The following is a 26,866-nucleotide window of genomic DNA, read 5'->3' on the forward strand; positions in this document are numbered from 1 at the left end:
AGTTCACTTCAACTTGTTGCTCCGATGGCAGGGTAACAACACATACACAAAACACAAGCAAAAAGCGAGGCCTAAGTAACTAATGCATTGCAAATGTAACCTATATTCTACACTGTGGGCTGTGTATAATGGGACGCACTCACAATGTCAGAGACAGATAGTCTGCAACGCTGAAGACAGCTTTCGATTCGATAGTTAAGGGGAAACTTGACTTGCAGTGCTGTAAGATCTTCTGTTTTGTTGCGCCTCTTACTGTTGTGAAAGCGTTAGACACTTTAAGTAAAACCTGTCTGAACCCCACTTTAAAATGTGTGAAACCTTTATTCTATTTGTGAAAGTGCAAAAATTAGAGAGTTTTTTTCCCCATCTAGACCACATTAGATGAGGTCCAGATCAAAAACCACTAGGCTATACCTAGACTGAGCAAATTTGGACTAGATCATCAAGACTCTTTAAAACACAGTTTCTTACTTGTAAAATCGTTATTCTATTAATGAAAATGCATAAATTGGAGATTTTTCACACCTAGACCGCATTAGACCAGGTCCAGATCAAAAACCACTGTACCTAGACTTCTCAAATCTGGACTGGATTATCCCAGAGGAACCAGAGACTCTTTAAAACGCAGTCTCACATTTGCAAAACCTTTATTCTACTGTGAAAACATGGAAAATAGCTATGTTACTGATTCATATTGCCACAACCTTTGCTGTTTGAAATTGCCACTCCATTTCATTTGTATTATGTTATGTTATGTTATATTATGTTATTTCTCACTTAAAAACAAACAAACAAAAAAGTTATTTTTTTTACCTTTTTAAAAACAATGAAACATCTTCATAATTTGGTCAATTGGTTAGTTTACTCTTTCAAATAAAATGACTGTTATTCTCTCATCTCTCCTTTAACTGGCCACGGTCAACCTCAACCTCTGTAGATGTTTTCTTTCTTCACTTTTGCCAAAAAATATTTATGTCAGTACTTTGTCAGAATTCTAAACATTCAATTGAGAAATCATTTCATTCCACTCCTTGATCTGTACAATAAAATCTGCCATCATTTCAGACCATGCTCTTTTCTTCTCTCATCTTCAAATTAAGTGGCACCTGCCTGCAGACACGATCCTCATTACCCCATTATCCAACAGTAGCCTAATCATCTGCCACACTTTGTGGATCATGTCTCCTATAGTAGCTTCAGTCGGAATCTTTCTGCCTGATATTGTAAAAATCGAACTATAGGTTGTTGGGTTGCTTTTTGCCTGCCTTAAACCTCTTTACCTGTTTAACCTGTTGGTATCTTGTGTTTTGGCTGCTGACAAAGTTTAATGTTCCTTCTTTTTGAGTGTGTGAGTCTACCTTTGGGTTTGAAAGCAGTATTTTTCAGTTTCCCATCCCCTTACTGTCACTATTACTACAGTAGAAAGTACTGCTACAACTTTTGGTTGCATTCCTGATATAAATATAGCTATTAATATTATTTAAGAACCCGTTGAGTTTGTTTTTGTTATCCCCTTTCTGTATTTTCACAAATAAAGGCATCTCAAAACCTGAAACTAGGTTTTAAAGGGTCACTGGGTTCTGTGGTATAATCTAGTCCAGATTTGACCAGTCTATGTATAGTGGGTTTTGATATGGGTCTCTCTATTTTTAAAAATTTTTAAAAACATTTTTTTTTTGCATTCTCACAAACAGACTAAAGGTTTCACAAATTTGAAAGTGGGTATAAAACGTGTAATACGCTTTCACAACAGTAAGAGGATCCACCGCTTAAGTTTCCCTTTAATTGTTAAATCGGAAGCTAACTTCAGCATCGTGGGAAAAATGATAGATTCAGAGATATAAACAGCAAAAAAGAATTAATTAGGAAAGAAATTACACAAACAAATAAACTCATTAAATATATCATAAGTGCAAACAAAGTCAAAATAATTAATATTCCTGATACATAGGCCTAGCCTATATATGCGTACAGCATAGGCAACATATACAGGCTACATGCATGCTACTATATATTAGAAAAGTATTATTAGCCTACCTGTTATATTTTCCTTTTCAACTGCAGATAGAAGCCTGTGCCTGTATAAAGTGTCTCATTAAGTAGTACAGGCTTCAGTGCTTCTCCCACTTTCAAATGTTAAAACATCTCCCTCTACTGGCAGAAATAGGGAACTGCATTCAGTTCAGGCTGCACTGTTCGTATTGCGTAGATTGTGCAGAAACCATCTTTACAACTAAACGACAAAATAAAACATCTTTAGTCGATATAAACTGAAATAAATTAAAAAGGCTGCCATTTTGATAGAACAATGTGACAGTCCTTTCAGTAAACACTTTATTTCAGTGCCATAATAAATCAAGATCATGGGCTTCAGGTTTCTGAGCACGGTGGAGTTCTTAAAATAATAATTGTAAAACATTGCCCTCTGTCGGGTGACACGCTGAGGAAGACTCACAGGAACACTACTGAAAAGAAAAGGAGAACAAACATTTAGTTTTTTAAAGTAGTGCAGACACTTGATGAAATCTTTCGTGTAAACTCACACATTTGAAAGTCCTCACAGTCAGTAGTTTTATATTATTATTATTAAGGATTGGGCCTACATTAAAGGCAGTAACAGAACAGTTCTCATACATAGCAATCATTTCTATTATATATCTTGTAAAAAAAGGGCAGCATTTACAACAAACAAAAGATTTAGATAGATAGATAGATAGGTAATAGATAGTAGATGTTAGATAGAATAGATAACTACGTAGATAACATGATAGAATAAATAGATAGATGAGGCCTGCTGTTAGTCTCCTGGGAGCAACTGACGGCAGTTCCTGCTGTAGAGGCATTTCCTGTTTGTCTTTTGCTCATTCAGAGATCTACATCATGGATGATCACAGAAGACAAATATACAGTTGATGATGATATTAGCTTTTTATCCTTGAATCCAATCTTGTCCACCATCAAATGGAGAAATCTCTGTGGTCTAGGATGAACTTTTAAATCTCTGCAGTATAAGTTAGAAAATCTGATTATGACTGACCCTTACATAATATATATATATATATATATTCCTATAGAGTGGGTTTATTGACCTTATCTTGTATTTCTAAACCTTATGTAATCACCAACAATCCTCATTTTCTCACAGATCTTATTTTATCATATGGTTTGCTTTAATATTATTTACAGTAACAGTCAGTTTAAGCTAGTGTGAGATTTGGAAAGCAGAACTGTTTTTGTTGTTGTGAAACAGAATAGAACAGAGGAAAACATAGACTTAATAGAATATGGCCCAGAAACAAGACATTTAAAAGCCAGTATGACTGAATTTATTTTCATTTCTTACTAGAATAGAATATTCAATTAAATGATGGCACATACAAAGAGCACCCATATGAATTATTACATTTACCAAAAGTGTTACTTAGTTAAGATATTTATCCAGGAAACCTCACTGACATCAAGATATCTTTTGACCTGATGACATAAAGTACAAGACCACAATAAAATGAATCAGTCATAATAAACAGTCATAACACACATCACATCAAACACAAATATTATAAAACAAATGGCATAGAATAGAACTTTAAGGTCCCGTAGATGAAGGAGTATCTAATTAAGTTTCGCAGTTCAGGCATCTCTTGGGATATGGAGTCATATTTGTTCACTTTGAACTCAACCGAAGATGTTAAATATCCTGGAAATTTAGACAGCATGGCCTATGGCCTTATAAATGAAAACACCGGTGCGCTGATGTCTTTTTAGATCTCAGCAAAGACCATTTGACCTTTTTTAATATAACTCACAGTAGTGAGAGCGACTGCTATCTTGAGTAATGAATTGAATGGCACTCTGATAAATACAATAGCGTCATCAAATAGTCATCACACATCTTCATCACATATATTTGTATTTTTTCGACTTCAGAAAATCTTTGTAGCCTATACTGTATATATTCTATAGTTTTTTTTAAAAGGGAACTACAAACTTAAACTGCATTTTACAACCCTGCCTTGTAAAATAACCACTAAATTACGCAACCCATGTGGATCATTCCAGTTACTAAATATAACAGACCAAATTTCTAACTTCTGGAAACCTAAACAATAAATATTGATCATTAGTTTTTAATGTGTTTTAACATTGTAAGAGTCGTGAACAGCAACACGTTGCTCTCAGCAGTCCGCGAACGCCTCGACATGGCGCATGCGCAGTACTTGACATTTTGAAGTTTCTTCTCCGGGTGTTTGAACAGGAAGGCGGACATGTTGGTCAGGCTGTGGGAGAAAATCGGGCACCGTCTGCTGTTTTTTTTCTCTTCCGAAAACTAACACACATTAAAAAAAAAAAAGCCGATGTATAACGTCTTCGATCTGAGAGATAACGCAGTCCGGACGGGAAACAGTCGACGGTCAATGACAGTGCACGGGAGGCGGCGGAAGGACTGCCGTTAAACGTTGTAACGACTCCGTGTTTAAACTCAGCGAAATTTGGAAGAAGCAGAAGTTTTTTTTTTTTCCCACCACTTCTACTTTTGAGCTGTCAGATACTATTGTCGTTTTCTGCAAAGGGGCCTGGCACAGTTATGGGAACGGGCCCGGACTAACCTTCCTACAAACTGTGCTTTATTTCCTCCCCCCACAAAAACAGACATTACATTACAAGTTTTAATTGCCTTTTGTTTGGATGCACCAACATTTTAAGCCCTTATCCTCAGCGGCATCCTGCAGAGGCTGACTAATCTGTCGCCGCATTTATCTTCTGCCACTGAAGTTGTTGGCCACTCACACTGGAGGAAAAACATCTTTCGACCCTGAAAATGTGGCTTTTGTACATCCAGCGCAATCTTAAACGTTTCATCGTCTGTGAGAGCTCCGGGAGAACGATGTATTTTCTTTGAAGTGCGGCGAAAAGTTCACACGAAGAAAGGAACATTTGGCTAGCTAGCTACCGCTGGCTGCTAAGAGCTAGCTAGCCAGCATTGTGTCTCGCCAGTGAGCTGTTTTTGTTCACAACCCAACACCGGGACTGAGTTTTGACAGCAAAAATGACTGCCAGGGAGAGTATGGAGGCTCGATTTGAAAAAATCGATGCCATGTTGAAGGACCCGAAGTCAGAAGTAAACACGGATTGTCTTCTGGTAAGTTTGTAGCTCGCTAGCTGGCTGGCTAGGCAGCTAGCGAGTGAAGCATTCGGGGTCAGTCTACAACTTGGAGCAGAAATCCTTTCCGAGACCAACAAGTCGTCTCAATTGCCACTGAAGGAATGTGCTGATATTGACGCCAACAGGCCAGTTTTGGCTCACATACTTAGTCAAGTTCATACACCTGTGTGTGTGTGTGTGAAGGATTTGGCGAAAAGAAAGCAGTCAGTAGTTTTGAACTTCTGACATCCTGCAGTCAAATGCTGCACAAACTCGCAGCCAAAAACCAGTGCAGCTTTAATGACCAGCAGTAGGTTTGATGTTGAACGTCAACGCCTGTGTGTGTCAACAGCACACGATTGCCTATCTTCCACAAAGGAGTGTAATTAAAACCCAGTGCTAACTAAAACTGTGTGACAGATGGCAACCGTGTGTTTTTGTTCTCCCCAGCTCAGACACACATTGTCAGATTATTTTTCACCTATCTAGGCCAGTTGAAACTATTGGTGCTGTCTAAATATGTATTAATGTACTTGCCACCCACTACAAACTGATGATGGTTTGTGATGTCACTCGGGTGCTATCTAGATCATTAGGAAGCGGTTTAGGTGTGCTGTTTTGTCTAGATTTCACTTATCTAAGCTTCGTTCTGAAGTGATATTCTCGCTTGCAAGCCTGTTGTGACCTGCAGGCCTCCAGCTGCGTCGGTGCACCTGTCGGCTGGAGTTTGCCCGGGCTGCTTCCTGTCTACGGGGTGACAAGTCATGAAGTGACTCTCACGTCTGAGGGAAGAAGAAGGCGGCTGCTGCCACGTGCTCAACCCTAAAGCAACACCTTCGTAGTCTTATTACGCGCGGCAGTCCCAGGAACTGACTCACCGTGGAGTGGATGCCAAGGGGATGTTGTTGTGTCAAGTGTTTGTTGATATCAGGAGCCTCTCAGCTTGGGTGACAGTGGCACTCAAAGGATTTGGGTCTCGGTGACTCGTCGGAGCAGTTGCGCGCGGATGTGTAGTGTGATTTTTAAAAAGCTAAATTAATGGGAGTAATTGGATGGAACGTTTTGGCCTGAATTTCCAGGCACCTAAGTTTAGCTTTTTACAGGTATATCTGAGTTTTCAGCCGCGGATTCAGTGCTCGCAACGAGCCAGGGACGACTGTAGTTCTGTGTCTCCGTACACGCAGTTGTTTCATCGTAACTCATTCACGCGCGCACTCTTTTTGATCGTATATGTTTTGGGAAGAGGGCTTGTCCTAAAACCCCACCCACTCACCAACTTGAAGTGTTTGTGTGTCGGCTGCTGTAGATAGCTGTCTGTTGAAAAGAAAACTTAGTCTCTCATGACCTCCCATCCTGTTGCAGAAAGAGGCAATTAACTCACCTAAAAGTGCACACACTCTGCATTTTTAATGGCAAAAAGCTGCGGGGACTGTTCCCGCTGGCAGCCACACACACAAGGGTGTTGTTCCTCTTTTTTCCCCCCCTTTCTGCAATCTCGCCTGATCAATGAATGGAGGCCTTTTGCCGAGGCTCCCTCTGCCACCATGCAACTCCACCCACAGCTTAATAAAATTCCACGCTAATCAAATAACCTCTTGTCTTTGACTGGCCCGGAGTTCCCTGTGCGTCCCAAAGCCATTCTGCACGTCTGGAGAGAGTGGAGAGCAGGCAGGCAGCTCTGAGGTAGCTGGGTGTGGGCTCTGCTCTCTACCCATAAACCAAAATTATGTGGACTGAAGACTCATGTTTCTGAATGCCGTGAATCAGGACGTTTAACTCATAAAGCAGCCAACACGCTCGGCTGTGAGTAATAGCTTCCATCAGAATGCACAATGCGAGCCTTTTACTGGCCACGTTTCTGTACCTGAGTCTCGAGCTGGCGTCGCTCTCTGTCTTGAACACAGCACTGTTGGGATTAAACATTTTTTCCTGTTGAAGCGTGGTCTCGTGTTGCGCGATGGTGGCATTTGGCCTGCGCTTTACCACTCTAGTCCGGGGCTGGCCTGTTGAGCACAGTATTCCAACCCCGTCGCCCTTATCTTCACCCCCTAAATAAATCCTGCTTGGAGAGAAGAGCGTCTTATCTGGATGGGCTGCCCCCTCCTCAATCTCTGTGCTCTGGGCAGACCTCTAAGAGCCTTTCCGAACAGACAGAATTCCTGACATTGTGATGTGAAAGCTCACTGACAGTAACGGGTCTAAGCATCTTCCATATCTGTTTTTGTTGTTTTGTTTTCAACATTTATCACATAAGGTCTGGATTACACATACTCTCCTCAGCTAAAGTCTCTGAGCGGCTAGAGGAAATTGTGTTTGATTTGTAGATATATTGAATAAAAATCCATAGTTGCTTTTCCGTTTGGTCCTTCAGTGGTAGAGTCTAAATTATAATGGTTCAGATGATACGTTGGAACTTGTTTTGCGAGGGCTTTGCCTCTATTTGAGATACATAAAGGTTTCCTGGCACAGTCTTTGTTCTTACTTTGACACTTGGGGTGCTTTAGCTTCTGTGCGTTTTGATCCCTCTTTCATCTGTTATTTGGACTCTAAATCTGTAATACGGGTAATTACAGGAAACTGCAAGGCTAGCAAACCAGATTTATAGACTGATTGACTGTGTAAACGCTGCTTGTACATGTTGGGGTGGATGCTTTTACTTTCATACGATTTAGAATATTAGGTGAAAAGGCTGAAATTCCTAAATGAGCGACACTTATTAGTGTTGTAGCTATGAAGAAATTACAGATGAAGAAACCCTTGCTTTATTAAATTAATGACATAATGAATGTGTTAAAATCACACCAGAAGGTTAACACCTGCCAGTATTTGTAAATCAAATCATCGTCCCACAACAATATGCATGTTGACTAATTGAAGGAGGTGTGTACTTCTACTTGTGTCTGTGTGGCAAAGAAGCTATGACATTTGAATTGCTAAATATTTGGTTCTTTGCTGACACGCGTTCAATGTCGAGCAACATTTATCCCAATTCTCAGAGTTAAAACATTTAAAGGAAACTATTGTATAGCAAGACCAGGGTTTTCAAAAGCTGGCCATGAAGAACATTTGTACAGAGAGACAGTTTTCAGTCATAACTGCCTTATCTTGAGCCTTGCAAATCATTTTTTTATTCATTTTACTGAGGTGCCTCCTGATCTGCTGAATCTGCTGAGTAACTTGAGTAACAACCAAAGTGAAGTCGCCCTTGTTTTGCCTTTGTAGAGGACCTGCCCTTGTTCTAGCGACCTTTGCCTTTAATGGACAAGCCTTACCTGCCAGGTGTTGTCAGCACTGATAGCTCAGCTTCAGTCTGTATTTGGTTCTAGACTCATAGACAGATCTGCATAGTTTTGACTGAGGGAAATAATTGCCATTTATGTGGAAGTGTATTTACACTACATTAAATGTTGTACTGGGTCAACCCCATACTTCTTACTTGACATATCACTTATTATTATTCAGCCTCCCTTTCTGTAATCTGTTTATTTAGAGCAATGCATGAGAAGAGCCATTATTATTCCTTAAAGTACCACACCGGTGGTTTTCTGTGTTTACACCTGATAAGTTGTGTTCTCTGTTTAATTTGCTTATACTTTACATTAATTGTGGCCATTTGTTAAAGCATGCTGTAGGGTCTTAGCTTGATTTACTTTCCAGGCAGCTACTGTTTTCAGGTTATATCAGTGCAGTTCAGTCACCTGCTTTTGTCGTGTTTTGTAATTTACATAATCCTTCAAAACAGTGTGCCAAATGATTCCCTTTAATGCTATAAAATAGGGTTTAGCCTGTATAGCATTCAGGTCAACTTGTGATAATTGAGGCAGCAGTGTAATATTGTAGTATTGATTTTCTTTTCTCTTTGTCATATTTTTATTGTCAGATGGTAATGGAACTGCTAGGCGACACTGATTTGGAAACTTACACTTGGATCTTGGATGTCGCAGCATCCTTGAATGCACCACCATTTTTTTTTTTAGCAAAATGGTCCATTGACTTTCTATCCTGCAAGGCTAACGTAGAGTAACTCTGACAAAAGCAAAAGTGACTAAGTTGTCATTGTGGTGGATTACCTACCGCTGTTTCATTTCTCTGCTAGTTAGTTTTCCTAACCGGCTGCCCTGGAAGCCACGAAAGCACTTTAAAGCGCTTGAACAACTTTTGTTATCCTTCAGATAATATGCCGGAATTATTTAATCTGTGTAATTTGTAGTTGGTTGGCTAAAATATGGTAAACTCTCTTCTTAATGATGAATTACATCTTCTTGAGTTGAAAAACATGTTTGTGGCAAAGGTTCTAGTCAGCATTTGATCCATCTCTATTGTCAGAAAGGTTCAGGGCTGCCAGTTGTAAACTGCTCTCCTCAGCTATTCGGCTATGGGAACAACAATTGGCTGAGCTATTTGTAGCTCTGCATTCCCTCAACTGACTGATTATGTGCAGGAATGCATACTTAAATGATCCAGTCTTTTAATAACGGAACGCCTTTGCCTTTGATTCACCCATTGAACTTTACAGCCTCCTGCTTCTGCTCCTTTCATCTTATTTCTTAAGGGCTACAGTCCCAGTTAGTTTGTCCCACTTACAAAGGACTCTACGACCCCTGTCCAGTGAAGACGCTCGAAATGTGTAATAAGATGGTTCTTTGCGAGGGTGAGGTCAGAAATCCTGGGCAGAGCAGCAGAGTTTTGCTCGAGAATCTAGAGCTGGGTCAGTGGAAACTCGTGAGTGCTCTCCACTGTTGGAATAACTCAATTATATTTTGACATGAAAGCATTTGTGACAGTGATTCTCGCTCACTGGGACCTCATAAGGAAGTGGAATGCCCCTGTTTTGCCACCCCTGGGTTCACTGTCACTGCCGTTTATCCAGTAGAGTTGTTAGATATGCAGTCTTTCTAGGTAAGTGGGATTTCCTGTCAGTAGATATTATGTACAGCAGGAGTGTGCAAGAAGAGTTGGAGCTCTTGGAAGAAACTTTAGTGAATCTCTCTGGTGGATGTCAAAAGTGTAACAAATTGACAAATCCCAAAGCAGATGGATCGGTATTCCCTTAGATTTTCCATTCCTATCCGACTGCCCGGTGTGGTATTTTGGGCTTTGAATGGCTTCACTGGTTTGTATGATCACATTTGTGTTCACGGTACAGCCCTGCGATGGAACGACCTTTTCATTCGCACGGTAAACTTGAACGGCTGCACAATCGCTCACATGTGGAAAGCATATTGTCTTGAAGAGGTGGCAGAAAAGGAAGTGAGAAGTAGGGCTTCACTTAGGCCAGTCCACATGCCTTGTGCTGGCATGCAGAAAGGGATGATGTGGCTGAGTCTCCCATGGAAATTTTAACTCAGACTTTAATGTCTGGAAAAGAGCTTGTGTGTTGTGTGTGTGTGTGTGTGTGTGGATCTCTTTCCCCTAAAGCTTAAAGAAATAATTGCCATATGTAATGTCAACCACTGGCTTGCGTGTTTTGTATAACTATACATTTTTTTTAACATAATTACCGCATTTCATTAATAGGGTGATGAGATGGTTTTTCGTGTTATTATTTAGTAATCCCAGGGATGTGTTGCCCTCTGGCTGAAGCAGCATCAGCAGAAATAGGATAACATGGAGTCCTGCAAGCTCTGGTTTGTTTTCCCAGCGATGTGTTTTTTTTTTTTTTTTTCTTCTTCTTCTTCTTCTTCCCAAGACTGCCACATAATGAAACATAGCCTGTGGACTGCAACCGCCCAGTGCTTGTTGCAGCGAGTGATTCCACTGCATGGTTTTGCTCTGTTTCTAGTAGGGTAGAGTGTTAGAATAAGACCTGTTTTGACAGTATATATTCTCACTATGTTCTCTCTAACGTTTAACATGCCGTTAATATTGTTAAAGGATCTTGCCTCATAGATTTAGAGCCATCAATAAAGTGAATAATGGTATCCCAGAGGCTGAAAGCAAGAGCCACATAACTACAGTATTAGATCTTTGTTGTAATGCTGTTTGTGAGCACCACTACTCCATTTTTATTCCATTTTGTGCTGCAGATTTGTTGATTATTGATGCATTTTTCTTTCTGTTTGCCTGGAAAGCACACAGAAACTCGTGAGCACATGGAAATTTCAGAGCTGCAAGAAGTGAAGCAGAAGTGCTTAGCTAGGAACAGTTTCACCTCTGGAAATTACCCTGAATTACTTACTAAAAAAAAAAAAGAGCGTCGTCAGTGATCCCCGACTATCAGCCTCATATTTGTTCGGACAATCTGGAGCTGATTTTGTTCAGAGCTTTGTCGCTGCTACTGGCTGCTCCATCTGGCCCAGCGGCACAGTGGTCTGATAGCTAAAGCCAGATAGTGACAGATGATGTTTGGTTACTAACCTCAACCTTGATGATTACAAACCAGTCAGCAGAGGTTACTCATGTTTTGTACTTGTACTTATAAATTGAACCTGGTTGACCCTGTCTGTGCGTGCACCATATTTCCACAGATGTGTTTGTGAAGAAACACAGGCTGCTTCATTTTGCAGACACAAATATAGAGATTATAAAAATGACGCACACCTTCGATCTCCGAATTAAATTCCCCCCTAATGTCACGATCTGATGCTGAGATTCAAACCTGGAACAGCTAACACACTCTTACTACTTAAAATTGCTCATTTATTGTTGCCTAGTTTGCTCCTTCAGTCTACTTTGCTCTATGTAGCAATTCAGGTCGTGTTTTTTTAATTATTATTTTTTTTAATGCTACAATGAGATTTTTTTTATTTTTAACTCGCTGAAACCTGGTTCTTTTGTCACACTGTCAGTAGAAGCATGGCTGTCTTCCGATTTTTCTTTGTTTTTTCCTTCATTTGTTCTTCTATTGGACCGGCCAGCCCCACACGCACCAGCCCTTCGCTCCCTCCTCCTTTCCGTCATACTGTAGCGTCGAGGCACCAGCGCTGCCTGAAAATAAGGCTCACTATGTGACTCTGTACTTGGGATGGATTTTTTTTTTTTCCCTCCCTTCCTTCACTTTTTGTTGAGAACTTGTTTGGCCACATACCTAAAATAGCTCTCTGACGTGTACAGTCCTGTTAAGGAATGTTACTGTGGCTGTCCAGAGTTCTCTGCGGCAGGAAGTTATGCAAACGTGCATTGCTGAGCACAGAGCCTTGTGATTAGGGTCCTGAAGGACTCGGTTCTTCGGCTTTTTATTTTTTTTTCCAGTGCAGGCTGGCTGGACACTGTACAGCCAACAAGGCCCCTTTTCTCTCCCAACCTATGGTCTGTCTTGTGTAAATTCTCCACACTGGCGTCACGTTTTTTTTCTTAATTCTGAGTATACGATGGCTCAGCTCGGCCGTGTGTGTGGATCATAACCTACCCTGTCGTTAATTTCCCACATTGTGTCCCGGTGAACGTCTGTGCCGCTTTTGTTCTTCCCACCAGCCGTTCTTCACCTCCCATTTTTTTCCCTTTCCCCCTCCCATATGCCTTTTTTCCCTGCATCCACCCATCCCGCAGGGCGCTTACTCGTTTTATGTCTCATAGAGGGGGGGCATGGCCCTGACCTCCACTGCTGAGTTACTTAAGAGGATTCCTCATCCTTGTCTGAGCTGCTGATTCACCATGTGTCATCACTGTTGTGCTCAGAGATGCAAAAAGGAATCTGGCATTATTTAACAGATCATTCACGACAAGAATCTTGCTTTGATAGTAAGTTCAGAGATGATGTAACGTTTGTGAACAAGTGGGGGGGGAAACAGGTTTGTTTGATATTTTCTGGGCGATTCAGCTGTAATATCTCCGGCCTTTTGAAGAAAGATAATGTAGGCTTGCTGACCCATGGCAAAGTGTCAGAAGATGCTCAGTTTCAACATCTGGCTCACAGCCGCTAGAGGGAATGCATAACGGTATGTTGTGTTCAAGTGCCTGTGTGCCTGTCTTCTTTCAGCCATTCTGGATTATGGAAGATTAGATTAAATCCCGCCAGTAGCACTTATTCCCCTGCCTAGCCTGAGCCAATCTAGACTGTACCGTATGTTTGTAGTTCTCGGAATAACAACATTGTAGCTGTCGCAGCATTATTTGAAATGGGTGTTCTGCACGGCCCTTTTGAATCGTATTTATTGACACTTATACCTATAAATTGTCATAAAAAGGGTTATAATGAGGGTCTGAAAACTGGCAAGCTGGGAGTAACTTCTCTAACGTCAGGGGGTTTTGGAGCACTGTGTTTATTGTGAAGTCTCACAGTTTACCTCACTGGTTATTGTGAGGCACCACCCTGTTGCCCCAGTCATCAAAAGGTACTTTGTTTCCTCAGTTGCTTTTATTAGAAACTTAGTGACCAGGGTGGGAAATTCTGCTTTTTGTCATCCAGCCAGCTTTTTACATAATTTTACACTTGTTATGTAAATTGTAAGATTTTATAAAAGCTGTAGAGCTGCAAAACGCTCCTTTTCACGATGTCGGTCGTTACCCACTACCTTCAAGGTTTTCCAGCAGCAGTCATAAATACATCTCTGGTCAGCAGCTGACTCAAGGCCCCAGACGTAACAACCTATCTCAGAATGCATATGCTTACATGAGCAGATGTGCACTTTCACCTGTATGACTATCAGTAACCTAACCTTGACGGCAATAAAACCAGACACTTTTCCTTAGTTCTTTTGGCTGTTAGCTTTGTTATAGTAAGTAATGTTGCGTCCTCTTCTAGAAACACAAATTAGTGCCTGAGATATCAGTTTGGCCTATTCAAACAGTTGTTAGTTGAAACATCAGTTTACAGATGCACAGCATGCATTTTAAATGACTTTTAAAATTCCTGCCAGAATTTAAAGAGAACAGTGATTTTGTGAATTTAAATGGACCATAGTACTTTCTATGGCAGGCAACATGCAAGACATGCTGTTTAAAAAAAAAAAAAGAAACTGTAAATGTTTATAGTATCACTGAAATCCAGATATTCGCAATAAGCTGAAACCCTGCTAGACATTATGAATGTAATCCAGGCTGGAAGCCCCTTGCTAGCTTTACACTGAAGTCTGTTCAAAGCCGTTCCTACAGAGACCAACAGCCTGACGGGACACTATTTGCTTTTTACATGTTGTCTGTGATGTTGCTGCAGTAGTAGGCACTGTATCTTTGTCTGACTGGTTATTAACCCTTCTCCTCTCTCCTCAGGATGGCTTGGACGCATTGGTGTATGACCTTGACTTTCCTGCCCTGCGGAAAAATAAGAGCATTGACAACTTTTTGAATAGATGTAAGTAGCTCACATCATGCTTTTCCTCCCTTATGTCCTCCTTTAACGGTGATCTGTCCGTGTCTTTCACGTGAACCATTTGTGTTTGCAGACCCTGTTACATATGGGTATGAGCCTAGGCTCAGAAAAGAAGGCTGTTTTTGGGTCACCGGCTCTATGTAGGCTTGGACACAATAGGTGTCTGCTGCTTAGTGTCCCCAACAAAGGGGCTTTCATAAATGGCTGGTGACCCACATGGTGCCTATCGTGATGGCTTCTCTTTTTCACAGTGCCCTCAGACTGGGGAACCCCCATAACTATGTTTAGACAAAACAAAGAAAAACACAATTACAAGGCTGATGGTGAGGCTAAATGTATCTTTCCTCATCAGTTCTAGTAAAACTGTCCAATTCTTGGCATTTACTTTTCTAGGGAAATGGCAACTATCATGTTACAGTGTTTACCCCAGAACTTGTTCTTGTGAAGCCAGCAGTGTATTAGGTGGGGGCAGGGCATGAGGGTTATATCTTGGGGGATATACGTCTTTTAATTTCCTGAATTACACATACGCAAACATATAATTTAACCAAAACACCTCTAACCAGAGTAAACAAAACAACTTTAGTTATGGTGTTTGCTAAATTAGCGGGGACAGCCTGCCTTCATAAGACATGGTTGGGAGGAAATGTGAAAGGGTTGACACTCAGAGTTTATTTTTGTCCATGTAATGACTTCTGCTACAATCTTTACTGTACTTTTAAAGAAAAGTAAAATGCATTTTTTATTTTTTTTTTCTTCTTCACATTTGATAATTAACCCAACCTACTGTACACCCTTGGGCTAAAACTGCCATTAGGCATCTCCTCTATTACTCTTGGTACAGCACTTTTGTGTGTATAGCAGCCAAGTGTTAGAAATGCATCGATGGATTTGGACTAATGGATTAGCTGTCTTGTGAGACACTGGTCGTCAGTAGCATGCATTGCCCGAAGGGCTCTGTACTCTGAAATCTCTCCTCTATGCATTGTGCTGTACAGTCCGGTCACCTCAGCCGATTGCTCCACTGTATGTATGCTGGGACCTACTACGAATAATTGTACTCAGCCCCCACACACATGCAAACACACACAGTATATGTTTGTAACAGCAACATTAAAGTCCTATTTGTACCTTTTCTAAACATGTTTTATATGTCTTTTTGGTCCTCTGGGGTTTTTTAAGAAGGGATCATGATCCCGGGAACCAATGCTGAGAGATGACTCACTCTTAAATGTTCTTATTCTAATACCTCAGGCCTTGCTTTTTATTTTTAGATCAATTGAACTTGGACGCCCCCGCACGCCCCTTTTCCATGCGTTCCCGTGCCAGTTGTGACCCATGCGAATTGAAAATTATCCTCCTAGTTCAGCTATGACCAAATTTGGCTTAACAGTGAATACTATCTCCCCTAGGGGAGCTCGCACTGCTGCTTACTGAGAGTTGGCCTCTCCCTGATGTAACAAACTTTCCCTAAACGGCATCCCTCAGCTGTGCAGAGGCGCTGTCAGCTTGCCAACAGGCTGGATGTTCCTATGAAACCTGATCGCTGCTATATGTCGACATTACTGACGCCTAAATGATGTTGGATAATGGTGGAAGGAAGCTGATCTTCCATATAAAATGCATTCTAGAGTTTTTTAATAACAAAATAGCACCCATACTCTGCAAGCTCCCTCAGGCACCTCATACTGTATTTACTTAAAGAAACTGATTTAGCCACATATAGCCATAATCTGCTGTGATGCTTCTATGCACAAGGCGAAGGATAAGACTCTCCTCTTAAAGTGCAATGCAGTAACTTGAGCAGAATAGTTCTCGGCATGTGATTTTTTATTTTTTTTCTTGAATTTTGATTTTATTTTCTTGTCATGCACAAAAGTGCCCAAAACCTCAGGGTCTTACAAGACACACACACACAGACACGCACACACACACAAATACAGAAGTAGTGTTTGTTTCCATCACAAAATTACAAATTATAGATTATTATCGGTCTTCTGCCTTGCTTGGCACAAAAGGTTTGGTACGAAATGCTCCCTCCTTGAAGCACAATTCAAGTTTTTCATTACCATCAAGCCAAAAGAAGTCATCATAAATGGAGTGCAGTTAACTAAACAGTGCATCCCTTATGTCCTCATAGACGGGACAGCAAAACGTGGACCCCATTCTCTGTTTCACCTATATCGCATAACAAGCAAAGCATAGCTTCTATTTTGTATTAACATGTCTTTGCTTGTTTTTTTTTCCAGACAAGGATACCATTAGTAAAATTCGTGATCTACGCATGAAAGCCATAGATTATGAGGTGGTTAAAGTTATTGGGAGAGGAGCATTTGGAGAGGTGCAGTTGGTAAGGATACCATTTTGTGTTTCGTGTGCTGTGAAACTGTCTATAAACACGCTTTTCTCTAAAACAATTGAAGTTTGTGAGTAAGCCTGTCTTGACTGTCACCTCACCATCTTTTCCAGGTAAGACACAAAGCCACAAGCAAGGTATACGCCATGAAGCTGCTGAGCAAGTTTGAGATGATCAAGAGGTCGGACTCTGCTTTCTTTTGGGAGGAGAGGGACATCATGGCTTTTGCCAACAGCTCATGGGTAGTGCAGGTATGATGTGATGGGGAAAAAAAGCATCTTAAAACCTTTTTCTTTTTTTAAACTAGTGTGATATAATGATCTGTAAGCCACACATGCGTACACCAAGCCTTGTGTGCCTTGTTTTAGCTTATTATGTGTTCTCTTTTCTATCCCACAGCTCTTTTTTGCATTTCAAGACGACCGCTACCTCTACATGGTGATGGAATACATGCCCGGTGGCGACTTAGTTAACTTGATGAGCAACTATGACGTCCCAGAGAAGTGGGCCCGCTTTTACACGGCTGAGGTGGTGCTGGCCCTGGACGGAATCCACGCCATGGGCTTCATTCACAGGTAACAACAAAACATCCACCTTCTCCTACGTGCTGTTTGGTTTTCAAATTAGCTATAGTCAGTAAGTTACATTTATGTTATGTTTTATGTGTATTTATTTCTGATGGAAAATGCCGTTTCTTACGCCCTCGTAAGCTGGGAAATTGCAGTAGGCAATTGCAGTTTTATGGTGACTGGTAACTAGGAGACAGGTTAGATAGGATAGCAGTATGATGTAGACGTGTGGTGACAACCTATGACCTAATGGGGCTTTGTTATAAGCAGGAAACAGTCCAGGGTCAGAGGCACTGTTTTTGGCATAAATACCCAGTTACTTGCTAATGTTCCAACTATAGGTGTCATGCTGCACTACTTGTTTTCATAACTCAGACTCTGTTTACTTAAACACCAAATTCCACTCTCTCCCTTCACTTTCTACAGTGTCATTTTTTTTGTCAGTAGTAATATCCAGCTTCTCTGTTTCTCAAACCATTTTTAGATTCAATTATTTTTTGTAGTTCTTTGTTTTCACATTTCTGTTGTGTTCTTTTAGCAGTGATTTAGAGTTGCTTGAGTTCATGATGCTGGCTGTACATCTGGAACAGTCCTGAAATTGTATTTTTTTTTCCCTTTTTATAAAATGATTACTTATATTATTTTACACACTAATCTATGTGCACAGCTGCAATGGTGGAAAATTCACACCATGACAGCGGTATTAAATAATTCTCTCCTGTTTTCCCATTAGTTTGCTAGAAGTAGAAGTGAAAGGAAATTTCAAGAAAACATAAATTCCGCTCTCTCAGCTCCCAGCCTCTTCATACCTCATTACATCTGACCTATTGCTGCAGAACAGTGCAGCGCCTTCAGACACTTATGATTTGGAGAGCTATTTTTCCAAGTGACACCCTCAAGCAGCTCTAACCTTAACTGTTCACATTGCACACGGGCAAAGTGCTTCGGTTTTCTTGTTATACGCTCGAGTTTGTATTGTTTGTGTGCTTGATATCACTTTATTTTTGCCTTCTCAGGGACGTGAAGCCTGATAACATGTTGCTAGACAAAGCAGGCCACTTAAAACTGGCAGACTTTGGGACCTGCATGAAAATGAACAAGGTATCACATTCAGTTTCCATCAACATAATGAATGTTATCACACCGCATAAATTATAGATATTTTAAGTATAAAATTTCAAGTGGTTTCGGTGATTGTTTAGATCTATGAAAAACAATCTAGGTTTTTGACAGACAATTATTTTGAGGCATTAATTTTTTATTTTATTTTTTTTTACAAAAAAGTACTGTTTTTCCTCTTCAGGATGGTATGGTACGATGTGACACAGCAGTGGGAACTCCAGATTACATTTCGCCTGAGGTACTGAAATCCCAAGGAGGAGACGGGTATTATGGCCGAGAGTGTGACTGGTGGTCAGTGGGAGTGTTCCTGTACGAAATGCTAGTTGGTGAGTATTTGCTGAAATGGGCAACTGTTTAACATTAATGATATTATACCTGTCATAATTATTATTGATAACATAACATTTTGATCCTTTAAAAATTCCAAACTTGGGTCATTTTTACATTTCTCTCTGTTATAAAACACCAAAATGAGATTCTGAAACTTTCCCCTATATTTTTTTTTCCATGTTCAGTGTGTATGTTTCACACAGTTGGCTCTTGTACTGTACAATCAGTAACCCATTGTTTGTCTTGTGTTGTGCACAGGCGACACTCCTTTCTACGCCGACTCCCTCGTGGGGACCTACAGCAAAATTATGAACCACAAGAATGCCCTGACCTTCCCTGACGACAGCGAGATCTCTAACGATGCCAAGAATCTCATCTGTGCTTTCCTGACTGACAGGTTAGATAGTGACAGACTAAGCACTTAAATTTTGAAGAGGTTCTTATCACAAGACCCTTCACTTGTTTTGGCACTGATTGTTTCCCAGCTTAGAGGACTCTCAGTGGAAAGAATCTAGATATTTAAGAACGGCTTGTACTGGTGTTCTCAACCATAATTGTGGAAATGATCAAGCATCAAACTAAGTGTGTGTTGCCCCCCCCCAACAGGGAAGTTCGACTTGGACGCAATGGTGTAGATGAGATCAAGAGGCATCCTTTCTTCAAGAATGACCAGTGGACATGGGAGGTCATCAGAGACAGTAAGAACATTTTTTTCTGTTAAGATTGCTGATTACTTTCACACCTCCCATTTCTTTTTGGCAGTCTGCTAACTGTTACTGCAATCATGTAGCCAGCGATCATGTTTTCCATTTGACCTACTACAGACAGTTGCAGGAAATTCTTGTAGACGAGCCATTCATTCAGTATCCTTTCCAAGGCTAAACGTGATTCCTGCTCAGAGCAATAATTGGCAGCACAGCATTTTTTAGGCCAATAACGGGGGAAGCAGTCCATCGCAAATGTTAATGCGCCGGGATTGACACTGGAGCAAAGAGGGATTAGAAATGTAGGGCTAAATCCAGGAGCTATAGTCAGTTCTTTAGTGGCTTTATATTTAATACTTTACTAGGCTGAAGTCAGCACTTTGGTGTTTGCCACCCCTGTCGTTCTACTGGCTGACCGGCTCTGCTAGCTGAGCGGTTTCCTTTTGTTTTAAAGAGGGTTGTAAAAGAGATCTGTAATCCAGAAAAACTCTGTGCAGAGAAAACTGAAACACTGTTTTTGTGTCTCTTTATCTATCTGGAAGGTAATCTACCTAAAAACACTGTTATGATTATGAAAATATATATTGAACATAATAGAAGCAGAAGAACAAATTATAATATGTGATTTTGGGTTAACAGACCACTTTCAAGGCCTGTTATGAGCATATAAATAACAGATGTATTTGCACATGTAATAAAAATTTTAATTATAGGCCTAATTTCGTATCATGACGAATCTTCCATCTTTCTGTGTCTCGTGTAGCGGCTGCCCCAGTAGTGCCTGAACTGAGCAGTGACGTTGACACCAGTAACTTTGATGACATCGAGGAGGACCGGGGGGAGGAGGAGACCTTTCCCATACCAAAGGCCTTTGTGGGCAACCAGCTCCCCTTTGTAGGCTTCACTTACTACAGCAATCAGCAGTAAGTGATTACTGACTTGACTTGACTTTAATAGCAGTCTATAGAGTGTACTGTTTTCATGGTAGACTTGGTAGGTTTAAATAGTTTTTTTTGGTGCAAATATCACTTTGGATATTAACTCTTCTATTTGCCTGTAAATGCTCTTATAATATTGCTATTCATACTCGTATGAAGAAATAGTGAAAGTCGTTAGTTTTTTACTTTGAGAAGAGGTTTTAATATAACTGTTATGATTATATACCAATAATAAAATGTGTTCTGTTTCCAGCCTTTTCCGAAAGTCGACCCCCGCCGCAAAAACCAGTGACAAACGTAGCAGCTCCACAAAGGAAGACAAGAGTCATGTGAGTAGATGGCTGCAATTTTCAAGAAGAAAAACACAATTAATTTTTCAGCCAATTTTCCATCTCCTTTGTGATTCCCTTATTGCATCTGCAATATTTGTCTGCATCTATGAAGATGAATTTAAGGAAGTTTATTTTGTGTGTCTGTTTAGCTGGAGAACCTGCAGAAAAGGATTTACCAGCTGGAGGAGCAGCTCCACAGTGAGATGCAGCTGAAGGATGAGTTGGAGCAGAAGTGCAGGTATGGAACAGGACATTTATTCATACACAAAAGGGTAGTCGCTTACATAGTCCAAGTACAGAATAATGCAAATTCTTAGGGATCAGACACTGGCCACAAAATAAACAGCTGTAGACATAGACAGTGAGACATTTACATATTTACTTCTAAAAAAAATTATTTTATGGTGTCTAGTTAAATTGTGATATTTGTAAATGCCAACATGGCCCCCTGATTGCATGTGCATCCTTGATTGTTTAGTACACCAGACATTTGTACATGAGATTTTTCTGATTATTGTAAGGTACATTCAATAGTGAAACATTTTTTTTCTCAAATTCTCTTCTCCCCAGGACATCAAACACCAAGATTGACAAAATCATGAAAGAACTGGATGAAGAGGTTAGATGTGGACACTTTCTCTCAACATCTTTCTAATAGACAAATTATAAATCCATGATATTTTACTGCTTTGATTGCAATTATAATCCACAAAAAACCATAAACTGTACCTACAGCTTTTATTTTGGTAATACATTCATAACATGTAATGATAAAAAATAAAACAATGAAGTTGAAAAGCTCTGTCTTTAAAATCGGGGCTAGAATAAGGATTGGTTTCTTACTGCCACATCACAGCTGCTCTGTTGTTCCTTGCTACAGGGAAACCTTAGGAAGAGTGCAGAGGCCAGTGTTTCTCTGCTGGAGAAGGACAAGATCATGCTGCAGCACAGATTCACAGAGTACCAAAGAAAAGCTGACCAGGAGGCAGAGAAGAGACGCAATCTGGAGAATGAGGGTAATGATGAGCTCCTGCCGATGTATGACTCACACTTTTTTATGAATTACACTTGACAATTTAATTATATTCTCAGAGTGATGTGGGGGGTGCAGTCAGTATTTCAACATAGTTTTGTTGCATGTTAATGTCTTTATCCTGTCCGTATTATTTGATCTGGTTAAGACATATGCCATAGTGTTAAACTATGCACATGTCTCTCTGACTTTCCCACTGACTCGCAACAGAAGACAGAATTAAGTGGATTGACAAGCAGTAAGCCATTTTAATTGAAGACTTGATATGCTGTCCATGTAATCTAACTTGATTTTAATCAGGAAGTTGGGGGTGTGTTGAAACTGGAGCGTTGTCTGATTTCCCATGTGTTTTTTTTTTTTTTCTAGTTTCAACTTTAAAGGAGCAGCTAGAAGATATGAGGAAGATTAGCCAGAACTCTCAGGCCTCAAATGACAAGATTGTCCAGCTGCAGAATCAGGTATACAGTAAAGACACATACATACACACACACACACACACACACACACACACAGTCTGGATGAGTGGAGGTCAGTGCATTAAACTCTATGTTCCCTTCTGGTTCTCTTTATTTTGATTGAAAGCTGGAAGAGGCCAATGACCTCCTGCGTGCAGAGTCTGACACAGCAGCGAGACTGCGGAAGAGCCACACGGAGATGGCCAAATCGATGAGCCAGTTAGAGAGCTTGAACCGTGAGCTGCAGGAGAGGAGCCGTGCAGCGGACGGGGAGAAGGCCCAGCTGGAGAAGGAGCTCCTGCTCCTTCAGAGCACCCTGGACTCAGAGAGGAGGAACTACAGCCAGGGCTCAGAGGAGATCAGGGAGCTGCAAGGTGACCCACAAATGATGCACTGACAAATGCAAATCCAACACCAAAAAAACAGCATTACAAGTGTTGCAGTGTTTATATTGTTTTACATTTTTGTTTTCTTTATCACGTCAGTGAAAAAAACGTACTTTAGTTTTATTAACACTCATTTGAATACACTAAACCATCTCAGTGTGGTTCCAAATAGCTCTTTTAGACTAATCCCACTGTCATTCAGACATTTGAGACAGCTGCAGAAATTCCATGTAATAGAAGCCATCCCTCACAACACCCACAGCAGTCAAATTAGTCTCTGATATATCTGTCAGCCAGTTTATCTTTTAATAGGAACAAGCTTATGAAAGTCCTAGATTTTGTAGGGAAGGAGGGAGTGTGATGGAGGCTGAAGTCATTTTCCGAAGTGTGTCAGATTAGTTTCTTTGTGGTAAAAGTTAAAGAAAAGTTATAGAAAGTTCAGAGCTTTCTGAATGGCTGTAATAAAAAGGGTTACCAGCTTCATATCATAAACACCATGATGGTGACTGATTGTCTTTATCATCCATTCTCAGCGAGGATGGCAGGGCTGCAAGAGGACAACAAAAGCTTGAAGCTCAGCCTCTCTAAAGTGGAGGCAGAACGCAAACAAGCCCAGGAGAGGACCAATAACCTGGAGAAGGTACACACAAGTAGTATTTGTGCAGTTGTGCTTCCACCCTGTTGAATTTAAGGAATTGCTGTTATTTTGTGTATTTCTGTTCACATAATAGGACAGTTATGTGTTCAGCTTGCTTCATGGTGTTTACCTTGTCATTACTTCTCCCCATAGGAAAAGAACAACTTGGAGATAGACCTGAACTACAAACTGAAGACCTTGCAGCAGCGTCTGGAGCAGGAACAGACAGAGCACGGGGTGACGCGGGCACAGCTTACTGACAAATATGAGTCTATTGAAGAAGCCAAATCAGCTGCTATGAACGGTATGCCAGTCCTATGTCAGAGCATGCCCATCTCCACCGCCTCTCCACCTTTTTATTTTATTTAACTTCCTTCTGACCCAGTCTTCCTCTTCCTGTTTGATCTTTCTTGTCTACTCTCTGATCAGACTCACCTGAAGGGTATGTTTGGGTGGGAGGAATTTTAAGGAGTGCAAGCCAGTCAGCATGTCAGAACATTGCCTCATTGCATATTAAAGCTGAACTCTAAAGCAGTTTTGCAATAGAATAATGATCTGTCAAGGTGGTTTCTTGCCTTTCACCTATTACAGGCTGGAATAGACTTCAGCCCCTCCGTGGCAAATTCACTCGCTAATAATTGAGGCTCATCATTTTCCACGTTTACTGACTTTCTTCAAAAAGTCCTTTTTTCATCTGAAAAGCCTTCGCACGCACACATCTCCAAGAACACACAGTTCCGTGTAGTTCACAGTCCACAAATACAGCTCAGAGTATCCCCTTAGTATAAAAAATGTGCATTAGCTGCTGAAGATCGGATCAGATTTGTCATATTTGTTCAGCTGAATTGATAAATGATCACAACACATAGTACTCTAGCTGTCTTTTTTCCTTCATATAGTTATTTAATATGGAAGGTTACTGTCAGATTTGGTTGGGTTACGAAGTGGCCAGCACACTGAAATGATCATTCAGGATCTTCAGTTGGCTTGATATCCTGTCAGTTGGCAGTAGAACAAGGAATTGACTGTTTGTCCGTCGCTGTCTTACTCCAGCTGTTCAGCAGAAGATGTCTGAGGAGAACGGAGCGCGGATGCGAGCAGAGAGCCGGGTAGTGGAGGTCGAGAAGCAGTGCTCAATGTTGGAGTTTGACCTCAAGCAGTCTGTGCAGAAGATGGAGCAGCTGATGAAGCAAAAAGAAAGGTTGGAAGATGAGGTAAGTAATCCCTTTCACTGTAGCAGTCCTTTTAATGTTCAGATATATAAGATAAAAGATGCCTGCGAACAGCTCTTCTGTGCCTCTCATCTGCGATATCTCATCTTTCTCATGTTTTTTCTTCTCCAGGTGAAGAATCTGCGGGTACAAGTTGAACAGGAGTCGAGCAAGCGTGTGCTGGCTCAGAGCGACCTAAAGGGCCGCATGCAGGAGGTGGACCGCCTTAGGTGTTCAGAAAAGCAGCTCAAACAGGAGACCAACACGGCACTAGAGAGTAAACGCTCGCTGGAGTTCCAGCTGGCACAGTTGACCAAGTGAGTGGCCTGCCTTCAATAACGACATGTTTGCACATGAATTCAGTTAATTTTGCCATAGGAAAGTGAAAAATAATTGTGTATCCACCCCGCAATTCAGATTCACTCCAAAATGTAATGGGCTCTTCTTTGGCCCATGCTACAGCGTCCCCCAAATTTCCATGAAAATCGGGCCAGTAGTTTTTCCATAACATTGCTGACACACAAATAAATAAACCCACAAACGGCACCAAAAACATAACCTCCTTGTTTGAGGTAATAAATAGAATAAACACTTGCATAATGTTAACTAGGAAAACATGAACATTTGAGGTTACATAGGTCAGTGTGCCGGTTAATATTACTGTGAAACTAGCTGGCAGCAGCTTCCAGCCAGGAGTTCTAGTTTTCTGTTATTGCTGCACGGGCCAGTAATGCTCTTTGGAAGTCAAGGCGTAAATTGCCCCACAATTGCCTGCTATTTTCAAATAAGTGCTATTATTCCAGCTTAGGGGGCTATGCCAAAGCTGTTCTGCGACAGTGTTTACATCAAAGGATTAGGGGTTTACTCTGAGTCCAGCTCCATTCACTCCATTGCTAATCCTCTGTCTAGTGCTGCAGCCAGTGCTGCTGGATGTGGTGCTAGTTACATTTGACTACAGGGGTGGATTGGCTCTGTTTGCCCGGCTAGAGAGTGTTGTTTGGAAAGTAACTGTGTACAATTAGCTAGATACATGGACTGAATTTATATAAATGAAGTACTAATGTATTTGGCTAATGTGTTAACAGACAATACAGAGGCAACGAGGGACAGATGAGGGAACTTCAGGACCAGCTTGAGGCCGAACAGTATTTTTCTGTAAGTATAAGTCTCAGTTCCCTAATTTTCCTGTCTTCTTCATTTAGTGTGAAAGCCAGTGACTAAACTATCTCTGTCCTTCCCTCAGACGCTTTACAAAACTCAGGTCAAGGAACTAAAGGAGGAGATTGAGGAAAGGAACCGGCAGGTACAAGAGGCTCATAAAAAGGTGCAGGAGCTGTGCAGTGAAAGGTAAGAGACTAAATTCTATTCACAGAAGGTTTGAAGGCCATCACTTTTTTGATTTAATCACCCACATATTGATTATTTATCAGCGAATGAGTTTATGTCCTATTGTTTTGATGAGTTTATATAGTGGTCTGATGGTTAAAAAGAAACAGCTGAAGAGACGTGGTTATATAACTTAAAATGTCTTTTATCCTGCACAAAGGGACTCCCTGTCTGCCCAGCTGGATCTGACAGTGACCAAGGCCGAATCAGAGCAACTTGCCCGGGCACTTCAGGAGGAGCAGTACTTTGAACTCAGCCAGGAGAGCAAGAAGGCAGGGACTAGACATAAGCAGGAGATTAGTGAAAAGGAGGCTACTATTGCACGGGTGAGCACAACCTAAATTGCCTCCCTTCCACAATTTATATTTGTCTTGTACATTTAGTAGGTTCCACCTTTATTCATTGTCTCAACTTTTGGTGGTGCTAATATTGAAATTTCTCTGCAGCTTGAAGAATCCAATAAAACTCTGACCAAAGATGTGGAAATCCTCAGCAAAGAGAAGGCTGAGTTAAATGAGAAGCTTAATGTTCAGGAGGAAGGTACTGTCCTGTCATTGACCTTTTATGTTTCTTTGCTATATTATAATTACGTTGTTGTACAAGCAAAGTCTTTTTTTTTCTTGACAGAGTATGTAGCTCAGAAAGAAGAGATTGCAAATACAATCAAAGCCAACTATGAGAAGGTCCTCAATACAGAGCGCACACTGAAGACTCAGGTAAAGATCTTTCAGAATGGATTTGCAAACACTAGTAATGCAAGTAGAGAATGGTGGCTGATGATTTTCCAACTGTTCACCTGCTTTAATTTATCAGGCGGTGAACAAGCTGGCAGAGATCATGAACCGCAAGGACATGAAGCTGGACCAGAAGAAGAAGGGCAGTACTGCTGACCTGCGGAAGAAGGAGAAGGAAAACCGCAAGCTTCAGCTGGAACTTAACCAGGAGAAGGATAAGTTTAACCACATGGCCATCAAGTATCAGAAGGAGTTAAGCGAGATGCAGGCGGTAAGTTAA

At 40.9% G+C, this 26,866-nt stretch overlaps 1 protein-coding gene across 3 annotated transcripts in view; it reads left to right on the forward strand.

Moving 5' to 3' along the window:
• Positions 1–4,220: 4,220 nt before the first annotated feature.
• rock1 (Rho-associated, coiled-coil containing protein kinase 1) overlaps positions 4,221–26,866 on the forward strand; it is a 28,553-nt gene continuing 5,907 nt past the window's right edge. For all 3 annotated transcript variants that reach the window (XR_004797021.1, XM_035670567.1, XM_035670568.1), the window contains exons 1-26: positions 4,221–5,140; positions 14,294–14,375; positions 16,643–16,743; positions 16,863–17,000; positions 17,149–17,324; positions 18,335–18,419; positions 18,622–18,766; positions 19,029–19,167; positions 19,377–19,468; positions 20,238–20,397; positions 20,666–20,741; positions 20,894–20,982; positions 21,315–21,363; positions 21,625–21,760; positions 22,144–22,235; positions 22,360–22,606; positions 23,152–23,258; positions 23,409–23,559; positions 24,309–24,469; positions 24,599–24,783; positions 25,552–25,621; positions 25,710–25,813; positions 26,013–26,178; positions 26,299–26,392; positions 26,480–26,568; positions 26,666–26,857. Coding sequence is in view for 2 of the 3 variants with exons in the window: in XM_035670567.1 (XP_035526460.1) it covers positions 5,048–5,140; positions 14,294–14,375; positions 16,643–16,743; positions 16,863–17,000; positions 17,149–17,324; positions 18,335–18,419; positions 18,622–18,766; positions 19,029–19,167; positions 19,377–19,468; positions 20,238–20,397; positions 20,666–20,741; positions 20,894–20,982; positions 21,315–21,363; positions 21,625–21,760; positions 22,144–22,235; positions 22,360–22,606; positions 23,152–23,258; positions 23,409–23,559; positions 24,309–24,469; positions 24,599–24,783; positions 25,552–25,621; positions 25,710–25,813; positions 26,013–26,178; positions 26,299–26,392; positions 26,480–26,568; positions 26,666–26,857 (3,219 nt within the window). In the remaining variant the exon portion in view is untranslated. The remainder of the gene's footprint in view (positions 5,141–14,293; positions 14,376–16,642; positions 16,744–16,862; positions 17,001–17,148; positions 17,325–18,334; positions 18,420–18,621; positions 18,767–19,028; positions 19,168–19,376; positions 19,469–20,237; positions 20,398–20,665; positions 20,742–20,893; positions 20,983–21,314; positions 21,364–21,624; positions 21,761–22,143; positions 22,236–22,359; positions 22,607–23,151; positions 23,259–23,408; positions 23,560–24,308; positions 24,470–24,598; positions 24,784–25,551; positions 25,622–25,709; positions 25,814–26,012; positions 26,179–26,298; positions 26,393–26,479; positions 26,569–26,665; positions 26,858–26,866) is intronic.

The sequence above is a fragment of the Morone saxatilis genome, unplaced genomic scaffold (genome assembly GCF_004916995.1).
Source record: "Morone saxatilis isolate NCDOM2014 unplaced genomic scaffold, NCSU_SB_2.0 Contig23, whole genome shotgun sequence".
Lineage (NCBI taxonomy): Eukaryota > Metazoa > Chordata > Actinopteri > Moronidae > Morone > Morone saxatilis.